This window comes from Hemiscyllium ocellatum, chromosome 6 (assembly GCF_020745735.1).
Source record: "Hemiscyllium ocellatum isolate sHemOce1 chromosome 6, sHemOce1.pat.X.cur, whole genome shotgun sequence".
Classification (NCBI taxonomy): domain Eukaryota; kingdom Metazoa; phylum Chordata; class Chondrichthyes; order Orectolobiformes; family Hemiscylliidae; genus Hemiscyllium; species Hemiscyllium ocellatum.
Genome location: NC_083406.1, coordinates 57,457,030 through 57,474,615, shown reverse-complemented (window position 1 = coordinate 57,474,615; position 17,586 = coordinate 57,457,030). Strand labels below are relative to the sequence as shown.

General features: G+C 41.5%; 1 protein-coding gene across 5 annotated transcripts in view; it reads right to left on the bottom strand.

Moving 5' to 3' along the window:
- Positions 1 to 17,586, bottom strand: part of LOC132816706 (NADPH oxidase 4) — a 172,276-nt gene that overhangs the window by 124,693 nt on the left and 29,997 nt on the right. For 3 of the 5 annotated variants that reach the window (XM_060826590.1, XM_060826592.1, XM_060826593.1), the window contains exons 3-4: positions 14,513 to 14,623; positions 697 to 781 (exon numbers count right to left, since the gene is read on the bottom strand). In XM_060826590.1, the coding sequence (XP_060682573.1) occupies positions 697 to 781; positions 14,513 to 14,623 (196 nt within the window). Of the gene's footprint in view, positions 1 to 696; positions 782 to 8,445; positions 8,520 to 14,512; positions 14,624 to 17,586 lie in introns of those variants that run through there. The other 2 variants (XM_060826594.1, XM_060826595.1) reach the window with 2 other exon arrangements.

Genomic DNA, 17,586 nt, shown 5'->3' with positions numbered 1-17,586 from the left:
CAATGAAATGACATCTTTCCTTAAATAAGAGGATCAAACTGCTCATGTTACGCCAAACGTGGTCTCACCAGAACCTTGTGCAGTTGCAGCAAGAAAACCCTACTCCTGTACTACAACCTTCTTGAAATAAGGACCAACATCCCATTATTCCTGATTACCTGATGCACCCGTGTGCTAGCTTTGTATGTTTCATACACAAGAACATTTCCGTCCCTATGTGGTGCATCTCTTTGCAGTTCTTAATTTAAATAATACTCTCCATTTCAAATTGAACAACTTTTCACACATTAAAAACTCTACTTCCTAACTCTTCGTCCAGTTACTTAATCTATCAATTTCTCTCTATAAACTGTACGTATTCCTCTCAACCAGCCTTTCCACCTATTTTTGTGTCATCTGCAAGTTTAGCTACAGTATATTCACTTTCTTCCTCCAAGTTATTAATATATATTGTAAACAGTTGCGGTCCCAATGCTGCTCTCTGTAGAACCCCACTGGTCACAGGTCACCAATCTGAAAAAGAACTCCTGATCCCCACTTGCTGTTTTCTGCTCATGAGACAATTCTCCAACCATGCCAAAACACAATCTTCAACACATGGACTTAGGGGATCTGACATTGGAAAGGGAGGTGCCTGCTCCACTACAACATACTACAGTAATTCTCTAATACTTTGAGAAGCCAGGAATTTCTTACCTGAAAATAAACATATCGTAAAACCACACGTTACGTGAAACGTTTTACTCTTATCCAATAATCTTCGTGCTTTCCTGCTCATTACCTGTGAAAATGAATATTACAAGTCTTTACAATTACTGTATTTAGCAATGATTAAAATTTCAAACATACACTAATTCAATTCTGACTGATAATTGCAACCCAGGCTGAAAATTTGAATGTATATTGGACACACCCTTGCAGAGATACCTGAAAATGGGGCTGTCCAGCTTACAGGGGATCACACATGCCCACCCCATCTCACTGCAAGCTGATTCTATGCAGCATTCAATGGGAGTGCACACTTATTTTTAAGATTACTTAGTGTGGAAACAGGCCCTTCGGCCCAACAAGTCCACACCGACCCGCCGAACTGCAACCCACCCATACCCCTACATTTACCCCTTACCTAACACTACGGGCAATTTAGCATGGCTAATTCACCTGACCCGCACATCTTTGGACTGTGGGAGGAAACCGGAGCACCCGGAGGAAACCCACGCAGACACAGGGAGAATGTGCAAACTCCACACAGTCAGTCGCCTGAGTCGGGAATTGAACCCGGTTCTCAGGCGCTGTGAGGCAGCAGTGCTAACCACTGTGCCACCGTGCCGCCCACTTATTCAGAGAAGGAGGCACTTGAAGGATTCTTGCTTTAGGCAGATGGGAGTTAGAGTGATACACAACATAAATGAAGTGAAGGCCATCAAAAAGATAGTGGCGCTATTAGATGTAGCGCTATTGGTGCTCTTTTTCCTGGGTCTTTGACACTTTTCTCTGCTTTTTGATAACAAGAGAGAATGAGGTGAGGTGAGGTGAAGTGAATTGCGTTACTGCACTTGACAGTGTGACAGTCATGGGTGGAAAAACACTGGTGTGAATACAAGCCTTCTTTGCATGTCTCCCAATGATTTAGTCTGTAGGTTCATCAACCAATCCTGCATGCGCCAATCCCTCCTCTGCACAATTCTCATCAGATGAAGATACATATCCTCAAAATCTTACGGATGCAAGGCTAAGCCCCATACTCATCTATTCTGAAAGGTTGTGGATAACACAGGAAGTGGCAATGATACAGCAACTCTCTCTGGGGTATACAGCAGAGTTCAATTGGATCAGAATGGATAGAAAAGTTCAGCTTGTAGTAGGATATGATCACAGCTAGTGCAAACCCTGATATTCCAGAGTCCCAGAAAGGATTCCTAGTCAGCTGTCATGGGCAGAATCCTGTGCCATCTACCATGGCAAGTTGGGTGTCAGAGGGCATTTTATCAGGCAGGTGTTTAGGAAAACCATGTTCCCACCTCCATCTTGATGAAGTCTGTGGTATGTAGGCCATATGTCCCACCATCAATTGAGGCCATCAAGAGGGAATTAATGTTTCCTGAAGAGTGTCACTTAATCATGATAAATAGAACCTCAAGGTCAAGGGGTACAACATACAGAATTGCTTGTGAGTTTCAAATAGTAGGCCCTCATTCCAAGTCAGTCACTGTCTAATTGAGGGGGTCCAGCCTTCGGAGGGAGGACTTCACTGAGAGACACATCTGTGCACTTACTGCTTATCCCCATTTCCTACACTCCAGGATTCCACCCCATAAGCCTGCTTTTGCCATTCACCTCAGGACTATGATCCAAGTCCAAGATCCTAGGATTTGTACTCCGCATCAGCCACCATCTCTCTGGTCGCACAGCTATTCAAAACAGCTGCTGGCCTCTGATTGGTCAGCACCTCTCAGCAAGCTTGACTTAAGCTTCCTGAGCCTGGTGAAGGCTTGCTAAGTGCCTCATGAGTAGAACAAAAGAAGTGGCATTGTACAGGACCATGGTTTACACCATATCTTTAGTGGGTTACCTATGGTCCCTTAGTTTCCATCCCTGGAGGCAGTTGGGGGGTGCGGGGAGGGGGGTGGGGCAAGGGAAAGAACAAGACCAGAGCAGCTGTCGCATCTTGATGCCCGAGGTCCAAAAGTGTCAAAATTAGAAAAATAAGAACACACCTTCAGTGTTCATTCAATGATCTTTGTAACTTTACAACAATTTATTCTTACTTATGAAGACCTCTGATCAGTTTGAGAGAGCCATAAACATCACAGAAACTAGCCTTTCCGCCCAACTCACCCATGCCAACCAGTTTTCACAATTAAACTAGTGCTATTTGCCCACATTTGTCCCATTTCTCTCCATACCCATCCCATGCATGTAAGTGTCTAAATGTTTCTTAAATGACAAAATTGTACTGACCTCCACCACTACTTCTGACAGAGTGGGAAAGAATTGCCCCCCCCACCTGCCCCCCTAGCCCTCTCTATTTCTCCCCTCACTTTAAAACTATGCCCTCTAGTTTTATACTCCTCTACCGTGGGGAAAACCTATCTATGGCTCATGATTTCATATACTTCTATAAGGTCACCAGTTTCCTAGGTTTCACAGAAAAAAGTCCCAACCTGTTCAACCTCACTTTATAACTCAAACTTTCGAGTCTAGAAAGCAGTCTAGTAATTTTTTCAGCACTCTTTCCAGTTTAATAACACTCTTTCTATTATAGGACGACCAGAACTGCACACAGTACTCCAAATGTGGCCTCACCAACATCTTGTACAGCTGCAACAAGATGTGCTATCTCCTATACCAAATGCTCTGATCAATGAAAACTAGCATGCCAAAAGCATTCTTCACTGTCCTGTCTACCTGCAACTCCATTTTCAAGGAGCTATGAACCTGTATCCCTAGATCTCTTTATTCTATAACACAACCGAGGGCCCTACAGTGCATAAGTCCTGTCCTGGCTTGTCTTACCACAATTCAACACCCTGCATTTATCTAAATTAAGCTTCATCTGCCATTCTTCAGTCTAGTGGCCCAGTTGATCAAGTTCTCATTGCATTCCTAGATAATCTTCTCCACTGTACCACCAATCTTGGATCATCCACAACCTTACGTGATCAGGGATAGCCAGCATGGTTTTGTGAAGGGCAGGTCGTGCCTCACAAACCTTATTGAGTTCTTTGAGAAGGTGACCAAGGAAGTGGATGAGGGTAAAGCAGTAGATGTTGTGTATATGGATTTTAGTAAGGCGTTCGATAAGGTTCCCCATGGTAGGCTAATGCTAAAACTTCGGAGGTATGGCATTGAGGATACATTAGAGGTTTGGATTAGGAATTGGCTGGCTGGAAGGAGACAGAGGGTAGTAGTTGATGGATTATGTTCATCTTGGAGCGCAGTTACTAGCGGTGTACCACAAGGATCTGTTTTGGGACCATTGCTTTTTGTTATCTTTATAAATGATCTAGAGGAAGGACTTGAAAGCTGGGTAAGCAAGTTTGCGGATGACACAAAAGTCGGTGGAGTTGTGGATAGTGAGGAAGGAAGTGGTAGGTTACAGCGGGATATAGATAAGTTGCAGAGCTGGGCGGAAATGTGGCAAATGGAATTCAATGTAGCTAAGTGCGAAGTCGTTCACTTTGGTAGGAATAACAAGATGATGGATTACTGGGCTAATGGTAGGCTACTTGGTAGTGTGGATGAGCAGAGGGATCTTGGTGTCCATGTACACAGATCTCTGAAAGTTGCCACCCAGGTAAATAGTGCTGTGAGGAAGGCATATGGTGTACTGGGCTTTATTGGCAGAGGAATTGAGTTCCGGAGTCCTGAGGTCATGTTGCAGTTGTATAAGACTCTGGTGCGGCCTCATCTGGAGTATTGTGTGCAGTTTTGGTCGCCATACTATAGGAAGGATGTGGAAGCTTTAGAACGAGTGCAGAGGAGGTTTACCAGGATGTTGCCTGGAATGGTAGGAAAATCTTATGAGGAAAGGCTGAGGCACTTGGGGCTGTTCTCATTGGAGAAGAGAAGGTTTAGGGGAGATCTGATAGAAGTGTATAAGATGATTAGGGGTATAGATAGGGTAGATACTAAGAACCTTTTACCGCTAATGGAGTCAGGTGTTACTAGGGGACATAGCTTTAAATTAAGGGGTGGTAGGTATAGGACAGATGTTAGGGGTAGATTCTTCACACAGCGGGTTGTGAGTTCATGGAATGCCCTGCCCGTATCAGTGGTGAACTCTCCTTCTTTATGGTCATTTAAGCGGGCATTGGATAGGCATTTGGAAGTTATTGGGCTAGTATAGGTTAGGTAGGATTCGGTCGGCGCAACATCGAGGGCCGAAGGGCCTGTACTGTGCTGTATCCTTCTATGTTCTATGTTCTTACAAACCGTACCTCCTAAAATTCTCACCCAATCATTTATATAAATGATAAATAACAGTGGATTTAGTGCAGAGATCTGTAGCACACCACTGGTCACAGGTCTCCAGTATGAAAAACCACCCCCTACCATCATCTGTCTTCTACTGTCAATTGGCTAGCTCTCCTAGGATTGTGAGAGATTTAACCTTACTCAATAACCTATCGTGCAGTACCTCGTCAAAAGGCTGTGATAGTCACATGAATACAATCATAGTAGTCTGAACCACATGATGTCCCAGAATAGTCAAGAAGCCCATGGACCTTTCTGCCTGACAGTCAGGGTCAGCACAACACTCTTGAACAATGCATTGATGATCTCCTTAGGAGACCCTGCACATTGGTTGTTGGTGGATCCCTAGAGGGAGCTCAATGCATCAAAAGGTCAACATTAAAAAGGTGACTTTCCACCCAGCAGACACTGCGTTTTCATCGTTCTGTGGGTTGCAACAGCAGACACAGGTGAATGACATCTCGACATCTGCAGTGTTACTTGGCATGGGAGCTGAAAATTCAAGGTAGTCAAGGCATTTCTGGAAAACTCTGGGTAAGGGATGTGCCAGTCAACTCTGTACTATTCTGTGATTTTCCCAGCCAGAGGCTAATTCTGTTGCTGCTGCATCAATGCCTCTGATACCCGGTCTTCCTGCATTTGGGCTGCTCCTCCTCTGCAAAAGAATCCACTAGGACTGGATTGATGGCTGATGAAATCTCCCATCATATGTCCTTGCAAGAAAGTTACCCCAGGTTCAAGACTTTTTCAATCTACCTTACCCCACTGGGATGTAACAACCTCAAATCATTTACCTCTCAGCACCTCAGAAAAGACAAAGGTTTAACTCCTTAGATTGGACCTTCGGATGCTGCCCCTCACCTCTTGCCTACCCGGTAATGGAGATAACAGCTTCCTCTCCCCTCACTGCTCGTAATTTTATAGGTTCATTTTGAATAGCGTCTGGTACGGGCTAATTACTGCTAACAGTAAAAATTTGAATTCCACCATGAAGGATGAAGGAATTTGAACTCAATCTTTTTAAAAATCTGGAATTAAAAATATATTAGTGACCATGAAGCCATTCTCAATTGTCAGTAAAAACCCAACTGGCTCAATGTACTTCAGGGAAGAAAATTTGCCTTCTTACCTGGTCTGGCCTACATGTTACTCTGAAATAACCAAGCAAACCATCTAGTTGTATCAATAGGTATAAAGTGCCAACAAAGAAATGAAACCAAACAGACCACCTGGCATTGACCGAAGCGCTGGAAAAGATAAATGGTGGAATCAGCCCTGTCAACCCTGCAAAGTTCTCCTTCCTGACATGTGCAGGTTCAGTGGATTGGCAATGGCAAATTGCCTGTAATGACCAGGGAGGTGTAGACTAGGAAGGTCAACATGGTAAATGTGGGTTTACAGGGATAGGGTGGGTGGCTGAGGCTGAGTTTGGGTGGAATTGGGTGCGTAGCCCAGACCATTAAGGAAGCCAATCTCCTAACCATGGACTCCATCTCCACTTCTCGTTGCTATGGAAAACTGTCAAAGACTCCTTCCACAATGGTAATATTCTCTTCCAACCTCTTCTGTCAAGTAGAAGCTTAAACATGCACACCACCAGGCTCAGGAGAAGCTTCTTTTCTGCTGTCATTAGACTACTGAACAAACCTCTCTAATTTCAAATCTAATGTTGACCTTGCTTTCGTGTACCTCCTGTGCAGTCATAACCTTGTATGTCTCTCTAAGAACCCTATGATCTGTATGTCTTTGCTATTATCTGCCTATACTGCTCACAAAACAAAGCTTTTCACTGTACTTAGGTACATGTGACTATAATAAAATCAAATCGATGATCTTTGCAGGGTCAATGCAGACTCAATGGGCCTCTTTCCACAGTGTAGGATACTACGATTCTAACAAAATTGGGGACCAAGGGTCAAAATTAGGAGCACTGTCTCAGACTAGACAAGCAACAGCATGACAGTTGCTTACAGGCAACATCCCAGATGCCACCATTAACACCATCCCTGGGTGTGTTCTGTCCCACCGGAAGGAATTGCCCTAGAAATCCTTAAAATTGACTCTGCACCTAATGAAGTCTCATGGCTCCAGGTTGAACATAAGCAAGGAAACCTCTTGCTGATTATCATCATTACTCCTCCATGTTGAGAAACACTTGCAGGAAGCACTGAGTATGGCATGGACACACAATGTACTCCAGATGTGCAACATGAAGAGTGGCTCAGCAGCAATACCATTGATTGAGCTGGTCAGGTTCTAAAAGACAGCTTCTGCACTGGATCTATGGCAGGTGATGAGGGAAAAGTAAAATCAATGGGTAGCAAGGTGCAAAATCTTCACTAGTTGGAGTCATGTTTGGCATTTAGGAAGAGGGAAAAACAGACATACTTGACCATATTTTTAACATTCTGATAGCTGCAGATGCATCTATTCGTGATCAGTTCAGTAAGAATGACAATCACACAGTCCTTGTGGAGACAAAGTCCTACTTCCATCATGTTGTGCAGCACTGTCGCCATATTGAATGGGACAGACTTGAAACAGCAATCTAGCAACTCAAGAAAGGGCATCCATCAGACACTGTTGGCCATCAGTAGTAGCAGAATCATACTTCAGTATAATCTGCAACTTCATGGCCTGGAATATCCTCCACTCAATCATCAAGCCAGAGGATCAACCCTGGTTCAATGAAAAGCATAGAGGGCATGCCATGAACTTACAACAAAAAAAAAGGTGTCAACCTGTTAAAGCTACCAAACGGGACTACTTGCATGCCAAACAGCAAGTCAAAGACAGAGCTAAGCGATCACATAATCAACGCATCAGATCTGAGATCTGCAGTCCTGTCACATCCAGTTGGGAATCATGGTGGATATTCAAACAACACACTGGAGACTTCACAAATACCCCCATCTTCAATGATGGAAGAACACACCATATCAGTGCAAAAAATAAGGCTGAAGCATTCATATAGGTCTTCAGCCAAAAGTGCCAAGTGGGATGATTCATCTTGGCCTACTCCAATCTTAAATTAATTCAATTCATGCCACATGATATTAAGAAACAGTTAGAGGCACCAGATACCGCAAAGGCAATGAGCCTTGACAACATTTTAATGATATGATTGGAGACTTGCTCTCCAGAACTTGCTACTTCCCTAGCCAAGCTCTTCAAGTGCAGTGGGGTTGATTTTCCTGCTCCTTGGATGCTGCCTGACCTGCTGTGCTTTCTCAGCAATGCACTCTTGACTCTACAAGTGCAGTGTCAAAACTGGCATCTACCCAACCATGTGGAAATTGCCTGGAATGTCCTGTACTCTTAAATCCAACCCAGCCAATTACCACCCCACCAGTCAACTATCAATTAATCAATAAAGTAATGTAAGGTACCACCAAGCAGCAAGTGCTCAGCAATAACTTACTCACTGATGCCCAGTTTGGGTTCCACCAGGACCACTCAGCTCCTGACCTGATTAAAGCCTTGGTTCAAACATGGCCAAAAGCACAGAGTTCCACAGATGAGGTGACACTGTGGCCTTGAGATCAAGGGTTGTCATTCGATGGAGTGTGGCATCAAGGAGCTCTATGAAAAAAGGAATCAATGGGTAGCAGGGTGCAAATTCAAACATGGTCGTAATCGTTGGAGGTCAGTTATCTCGACTCCGTAGGAGTTCCTCGGGGTAGTGTCTTAAGCACACCATTTCAGCTGCTTCAAAGAAGGTCAGATGTGGGGATGTTCACCAATGACTGCACCATGTTCAGCATCAATCGTGACTCCTCCAATACTGAAATAGTCCATATCAACAAGATCTGGACAATATCAAAATCCTGGAATTCCCCCTCGAAGGGTATTGAGGGTCAACCTACAGTATGTAGACTGCAGCAGTTCAAAAAGGTAGCTCACCACCACCTTCTGAACGGCATTGAGACACAAGCTGGCCAGCCAGTGACTATCACATCCAATAAGTGAATTGAAAACAATTCTAAAATTATGGTTCGTTTTCAGTTTTATTTTAGCAAAATGCAAATAAACACTTAGTCAAGCTAAAGGTTATTAAAGCTATTTGAAGCACAGGGTTTAAGGGGTCGAAGGACTGATGAAAGATACATTCGTGACTTGTCACAAATTTGATTAGACAGGTTCATCAGGTTCTAAATTGTAAATAAATTATGTTTAGATCATGATACAAACTTTTTATCCAATGACGATAATTTCTTAAGGCTCAATACAAAATATTGGTTCTATAATCTAGTCTTTACCAGCTGGCATGTTAGCATGATATCTTGCAACAGAGTGTGCTGTAATCAAACATAGACACTGCTTAGGCTATGAACCTACTAGTCACCTCCAAGAAAGTGACAGAAAAATACTCAAGGGCAGGAATAAGAATTCCAACTGCCTGTGGCTTCAAGTTTAAATATAATAGAAAATACAAAGTTGCTAAAACAACATGATAGATTGAATTCTTTTTTGAACCAATTATTCCTCCTTGATTGGAGAAAATGTTTAATATTTATTAATCTTCACTTATAATAATAATTATTATTATTATTAAATGTTTTAATGCCTGAATGAGGAATAGTTCCATGAATCACAATCTTCCTCTTGCTAACCTCTGAAGTTGCTATACTGCCATCCTGGCTACATATCATGAGTGACATTGAACAAAAAGGAAATGGAAACATTTTGAAAATCAAATTAGCCAACTGGATTAGCCTCACTTTGAGGCTTGGCTAATCTGTAATTTGAATTTAGCAGTGTCTTCACATATACATGCAATGTCAAAGATAACAGCTCTATTAGACCACCTGAAAAACAGAATACCAACATTCTGTCTGAATTTCTCACATCTCAACTTAGTCACCTGTGAAGAGACAAACATGGTCAAAAGATGTCCTGGGCTAAGGTGAAAAGATACCAAACTCAGTCAAGAATTCATAAAATTGATGATGGGTGTTCACTGGCTTTTCCCCTCATCCCTCATTTCCAAGCCCTTGAGTGAGTCAAAGTGAAGCTAGAATGAGATCACGAAATGTACTAGAACTGAATACTGTTCTAAACTAGTATATGTTTTGATTGTTGTGAGACAAAGCTTTTATGTCTCCCAATGGAGTGTGATCTTATCAAAAAGAGAAATTGAAAGTTATTTTGTTGCCAGACTCTTGTCAAAAGAAAGTTTACACGGAAACCTGTCGTTTTTATTCCCAAATCCAAATCTATTCACCAGCCAACTGCAAATTATTTTGGTCTTGGACTCACTAGAAAATAAACAGTTATCAAGTCAAATAAAAATCAGCAGTTTCTTACACAGTGACATGGGCTTGTGAGGAGCATATTGTCTTTTTTCCTACTGACAAGCAGCATGGCATTTCTTGCTTGGCAGTGGTGTGCTGTCAATTAAGGAAGTACAGTAAACAGCGCACAGTCAAGAGAAGATCACATCCAGAATAAAAAGAATAGAGCAACAATTATGGATACATTAAATCTTCACATAGATTCGGTTAATCAAATTGGAAACAGTAGCTACGACAACAAATTCAGAGTCCACTATGGATGGTTTCCCAAAGTAATATGTCTTGGAGTCAATTAGGGAGCAGCTTATCTTGGACCTCGTAGTAGGTAATGAGACAAGTTTAATAAATAACCGGAGAGCAAAACATCACCAAAGTAGTGATCACAGAACAGAGAAAAGTACAGCAGAGGAATAGATACTGAAGCTGACCACGTTTTTCTCGATCATAATATAAATGAATTTAATATTTAATTTTAGAGAAAGAAACCTGAGTCAGGAATAACTGTTTAATTTAAATAAAAAAGGTATTACAATGAAATGAGGATATATTTATCTAAAGTGAACTTGGAAAACAGATTAGCCAGAATGACAGTAAGCAGACATTGAAGGAGGTAATTCATGACTCTTTGCAAAAATATATCTCCTTACGGATGCAAGATTCTAAAAAAAGGGGTAAACAGAACATGACTAACCAAGAAATGGCTAATCCACCTAGCCTGCACATCCCTGGGCACTCTGGGCAATTCAACATGGCCAATCCATCTAGCCTGCACATCTTTGGACTATGAGAGGAAATCAGAGTGCCTGGAGGAAACATGCACAGGGAAAATGTGCAAACTCCAAACAGTCGGCCAAAGCTGGAATCGAATTTAGGTCCCTGCTGTTGTGGAGGTAGCAGCATTAGCCACTGAGCCACCATGAATCATCTGATAAAGTAATAGATAATTTGGAAGTCATCATCTAATCAAGTAGAGGGAGAATGGCTTCACAAAAGGGAAATTATGTCTAACCAAGTTAGTTTCTTCAAAGATGTCTGAACCAAAGTGAACAGAGGAGAGCTAGTAGATGCACTGTATTTGGACTTGTAGGAGGAACTTGGCAAGGTAACACATTAAAAAAGATTAACTCATAAGGGCCCATAGTGTTGGGATAGTATATTGGCATAGAAAGAGCAAAAATCATGCTAATATACTATCCCTTTTCTGTTCTTTTTCGGGATGGTTGCCCATGACCAGTAGGGTTCCACAGAAATCAGTGTTGAGACCTCAATTGTTAACAACATATACTAATGACTTGGAGAATGAAAGTGAATGTCCTGTAGCTAAATTTGCAGAAGACAAAAACAGATGGAAAAGCAGGTGGAGAGGGATACAAACAGTTTACTGAGAGATATTGATAGTAAGTTATCAAGTGGATTATAATATGGGAAAATGTGAAGACGCTCATTTGAACAGGATCTGATTTTAAACAGAGAACAACTGCACAGGTGCAACACAAAGGGGCTTCGGTTATTTGCACATGAAACAAAGTTACCACACAGGTGTAGCAGCTAATCAGCAAGTAGAACGGAATACTGTTTCAAGGGATTGGAGCATAAAATGACTTAAGTTTTACTGCAACTGCACACATGCTGGTGAGACCACAGCTGGCATTGAGAGCGGTTTTGGTCCACTTATGGAAAGATATAATTTTAATTAGATTAGATTACTCAGTGTGGAAACAGGCCCTTCGGCCCAACAAGTCCACACCGACCCACCACCCACTCATACCCCTACATTTACCCCTTACCTAACACTACAGGAAATTCAGCATGGCCAATTCACCTGACCCGCAAATCTTTGGACTGTGGGAGGAAACCGGAGCACCGGGAGGAAACCCATGCAGACACGGGGAGAACGTGCAAACTCCACACAGTCAGTTGCCTGAGGTGGGAATTGAACCCGGGTCTCTGGCGCTGTGAGGCAGCAGTGCTAACCACTGTGCCATCCACAAAGGCAGAGGCAGTTTAGAAAAGGTTCACTAGGATGATCCCTGGTACAGTTTTATGAGCAAAGGCTAAACTGGTTGGGACTGCTTTATTCCTGATGAAGGGCTTTTACCCAAAACATCGACTTTGCTTGTCCTCAGATGCTATCTGAACTGCTGTGCTCTTCCAGCACCACTAATCCAGAATTTGATTTCCAGCATCTGCAGTCATTGTTTTTACCTCTACTCACTGAAGCTTAGAAGAGTGCAAAATGATTTCACTGAAACATATAGGATTCTTAAGGAGCTTGGCAGGGTAAATGCTGAGGGGGTGCTTCCCTCACGGGAGACAGCATAGTTTCTAGGACAAGAGGGCATAGTTTCAGCATTTGGAGTGCCAATTGAAGACTGAGATTAGGAGGAATTTCTTCTCAAATGATTGACTGTCTTTGGAACTCCTTGTTATTTAAGAACTGGATAAATTTATTAGTAGGGAAATCATTATGGGGATAGGTCAGGAAAACAGATGTGAGAAATGTCAGATCAGCCATGATCCTACTGAATGACGTGACAGGCTGGAGGGTCCAAACAGCCTACTCCTGTCCTATTTCTTCCAGGATAAGTGCTTGTTAACACTTAAAAAGTTTCTAAGCTCTCGCAAGCAGTTTCTTTCTATAAGAACTATCCAGATACTATAGAATTTTGGAAGATGAGCACAAGTTTTTCCAGAGCCATTTCCTTTAGTAGTCTGGGATATAGATTATTAAACCCTGATGATTTGTCTACCTTTAACTTCATTGATTTCTATAGCATCATTTTTTGTAGTACAGATTTCTTCAATTTCCCCCCTCAAAGACCCTAGATTTCTTCACATTTCTGCGAAATTGTTTCAGTCCTCTTTTGTGAGCACATTGATTGACTCTTCTCCTGGCTGTTGTCAACATGACACATACTAGGGCAAAGGATCAAGGAAGAACCCATGCACAGCTGAGTGGTGGTGGTAAAGAGATCATAGACTGAAGTGAGGCCAGCAAAAAGGATAGGGACATGGGTCGTTACAGAACCCCCAACCCCATTGCTGCATTTTACGATCAGGCGCAGAGTGTGAACAAAAGATCATCTTCCATCAGTAACCTGCAAGAAAATATACCAGGGTATTGTATCATTGTTCCACATCTGGTTATTCCCCCAAATTGCCACTAGTTAATCCCAACTTAACCTTCGCCAAGTTAATATTCGGTATTATGGACCAGGCCAGATCCCTCAAAATATTTTAAGAAGGTAGCCCAGACCTAACTTTACTAGTTGTTTTAAGCAGATGTAAAGTGGATATTCCAGGAGAGAATCAGCTTGTCAAATCACTTAGTTTTAAACAAAACAGAATTTATTTACAAGACTACTGAATGATATACACACTATAAAACAGTACCGAATAACTTAACCTCTCCAAAAACCCAACAGATCATCCCAACATAATGATGCTGTTCCAAATACATGCAGCAATCCCCATAAATACCTGTTGACACAAAAAGTAAAATCAAGCACAAGCTATTACAGGATAGAAGTCAGCGAGTGAGTGTGAGAATCAGCCTGCACTTACTTTTATGGGTCCAGCAGCCTTTTTTCCTCACTACTGCTTAAAAACAAATAGACCAGAGAAAAGCAGAGATGGGAAAACTGGTCACTTCCGTTTCATTACACACGTACTTTTTTAAAAAACTTGAAAGCATTCTGCTTGAGACAGTATCTGTTAGCTATTATTACATTGTCCCTAAACCCCTTCAACCCCCAGACATTTTGGAATCTGTATCGTTTAGGACCTCTCTTGAAAAAAAAAGCCAAGGACTGCATAACCTTGTCAAAAGGAGCAGCCTTAAAGTGGAAGTGAAGGCAGGAAGATGGTTGGACTGGGTGTTAATGTCACCCTCCTTCCTAATTAACATGTTTGCTTGCCACAAATGTCACCCCAGGGAAAGGCTTATAAAGGCACAGAATCATACAGCATAGAAACAGACCTTTCAGTGAAATGCATCCGCATCAACTAGATGTCCCAAATGATTCCACTCTGGCCACATATTGAATAAGTGTGGAGAAATATTTTCTTTAACAAACAGAAAAGCGCCCAGGTTTGGGTCATTAAGAGTAAGGAAAGTCACCAGCTTACAAAACATTGTAGAGTAAGGTTTGTTTTCAAGTTGGATCTTTTTGAAATCTCTGCAAATAAGGTTGCTTTCTACAGTTGGCAAGTTTCACGGATTAAAAATTCCATTCACTCACCTTCTTTGATCCTCGGAGAAATGCCAATAAAGTGCGACACATGGGTAACAGGACAAGACTGCAGTTCATATTCAGGACTGAAGCAGAAGCTCTACTAATGCATAATCCTAGCTGAACAAATAAGACAATAATCAGAAAAAACTACCATAAAAATAGACAAAATACATCAGAAGAAAATATCGTTAATGTTCAATTTACATCTATTTTAACTACCTCAGCCATTTTCCTGATTGGTACCAATGAAATAACCTAAATGGATGAAATCATTCGATTTTAAAAAGCATTGAACATCCTACATTAATATTAATTTAGCCAGGCCTGGCACTACAAATGGGTATTTTTCACTATAAATGTCAGTTGTCATTTGAACTACAGAAAATGAGTAATGCTGAATATTTTGTTGGCACATTTTCTTTTACTTGCATTCAAGGAGACTTGTGCAAGAATACCAGTTCAAGGGTAAACCAATAGTTATATTGCATGACAGGAAGAGTACAACTAGGCTGATTGGTAGAGGTGCTGTTGTGGAAAATGCATCCATTCATGCTGAACTGTTATTGAGATAATGTGTGTCTGATTTATCAGAGCAATGCCCTAACCAATGAATTGCTGTTACCTATTTGGAGTTGAAACAGACACATTGCACATACATGTTCTGTCTGTCTTGAAAGAACAAGGCCCTGTGCATGAATGTAGGTAGCTTCCAGTCCACAAAAGTGAACTACAGGATTGTCATTCAGGATTATACTAAGTTCGTTATGAGCATAATTCCTCACACACACACATTCTGGATTATCCAACAAATGCCGTCCAGTTCAAGAATCACATCTCATGGTGTTGAAAGTTTCACAAGCACAGGCTGGTTGCATAGGATATCTTGCTTGTTGGGAACAGCCAAACATCCACGCTGTTTGATACAATACATTAGTCTTTGGGATGTACAACCTGCATACCTAACATCATACCAGTACAGAAGTACATATTCCACATGGCCCATTTGTACGATAAGCAGAACATCATTTTGACTTGACAGCATCACCTGTTTGGTGATAAACATCACTCATGTTGCTACTATGCGGTAGCATCATAAAAACAGCCAGTATCACTTACTGTGCAGATACCTGATCATTCCAGGGGTAATCAAAGATAGATTGGGCATTTATTAGGACGTGCTTTAGGTTTTTCCATGATTTTGTGCAATATACAGCAAGAAGTGGTATCCATTATCCTTCAATGCTTCTATGAGTTCAAGTTTGCAGCATGAACAAATGGCTCAGGCGTACTACGAAGTTTCTGATAAAGGCCAATTTTACAGTGGAAGGAACTATAGAAATTGCAGCATTATTTTGACTTGTGCAAGTATATATAGGTTAGACAGCTGAGGAAATGCAGCTCATTTGACTATTCCATTTCAAACATGAGTTTGAGTATGTTAGACATGCACTTCATTTTTTTAAATTCACTTGTGGGATGTGGGCATCACTGGCTGGCCAACATTTATTGCCGGTCTTTAGTTGCCCTTGAGCTGCAGCCCATATTCTGTAGGTAAACTCACAATGCCATTTGGGATGGAATATTACATCAATAAAGCAAATATATCAGCAACATTTTTTGTGATTTTTGTGAAAATGAGCTGAATACATGAAGTCAACGTTCATGATTCCATGATGATACTCATAGTCCCTTTGGCATTCCACAGAAACAAAATCACAAATACATCTAACAAAATTCACTTGTCACCTCAAATTGAATCCCATTCCTGGCTACAGGAGCAATTTATCACCCTATTGTGCTGCGTATTGTGACCAAGGGGTGTAACATAGATAATTTCTAATCAATTTTTTCAGAGATGTTATTACACACCTCCAGAATATATGGGATTTGAATCCAGGTTTACCCAGCCCAAAGGTAGTAGGGATAGTATAACTGCACCATACAAGCCCTGGGATATAAAAGAGCATGATTTCCATTGAAATGTTTGCAGTTTTGGGGGAACAGCAGATCCTCAGTGTGGAACTGTTCATCGACAATTCCTCCCAACTGTGACAGAGAGAGAGAGAAAAAAAAAAATCAGTAATACTTGGAAATACTGGACGCACTGGAGATCCATTTGAAGTATTCAAGACAAAACAGTCAGTTTCTATTATTCATAAATTTTACTGACTTTGCTCCTGGAAAAGGAAATAAATTTGGTGACACAATACCAAGTACTGGGCACCTCAGTTGCAGTACGGAATGAGAGAATAGGTCTTTGAATGTTGCAGGGTTTAAAAGACATGTTCACATACAACTGAATTGGTTTTTAAATTCTTTCAATTGCGGAAAAGTATTATTCTTCTTAAAAACGCATTCAAAAAAGTACCATAAAAATAGGATGCTATTTTTCTCCAAATAGAACAAATGGTATCATTGATTAGCTTGTCTCTGCAATCAATTAATTCCTCAAGCCTATCGGACGGCGGGGTCATAGTCATCAGGAGATAAAACAATGGCAACTAATCAGTTTTACATGCACAATACTGGACAGGTAACCAGATGCAGGGGTTGCAAAGGCAGTCAGATCTGTGGAGAAGGCAGAGAGAAGAAACTTTGGGTTAAAAAGGTAAATAGGAGACTGAATAGGCTATGGTTTATTTCCGTGGACTGTCGAAGGCTGAGGAGTGACCTTATAGAGGTTTATAAAATCATGAGGGGCATGGCTATGGTAAAGAGACATGGTCTTTTCCCTGGGGTAGGGGCAAGTCCAGAATTCAAGGGCATATGTTTAGGGTGAGAGGGGAATGATTTAAAAAGTGACCTAAAGGGACAAGATTTTCACACAAAGGGTGGTGTGTGTGTGGAATGAGCTGCCAGAGGAAGTGGAGGAGGCTGGGACAATTACAACATTTAAAAAGGCATTTGGATGGGTATATGATTTGGAAGGGTTTGGAGGGATACGGGTCAAGTGCTGCCAAATGGGACTAGATTAATTTAGGATACATGGTCGGCATGGACGAGTTAGACCGAAGGTTCTGTTTCCATGCTGTACATCCCTATGACTGTAAGTGTGTAGTTACAGCCAGCTGTGTAACTCA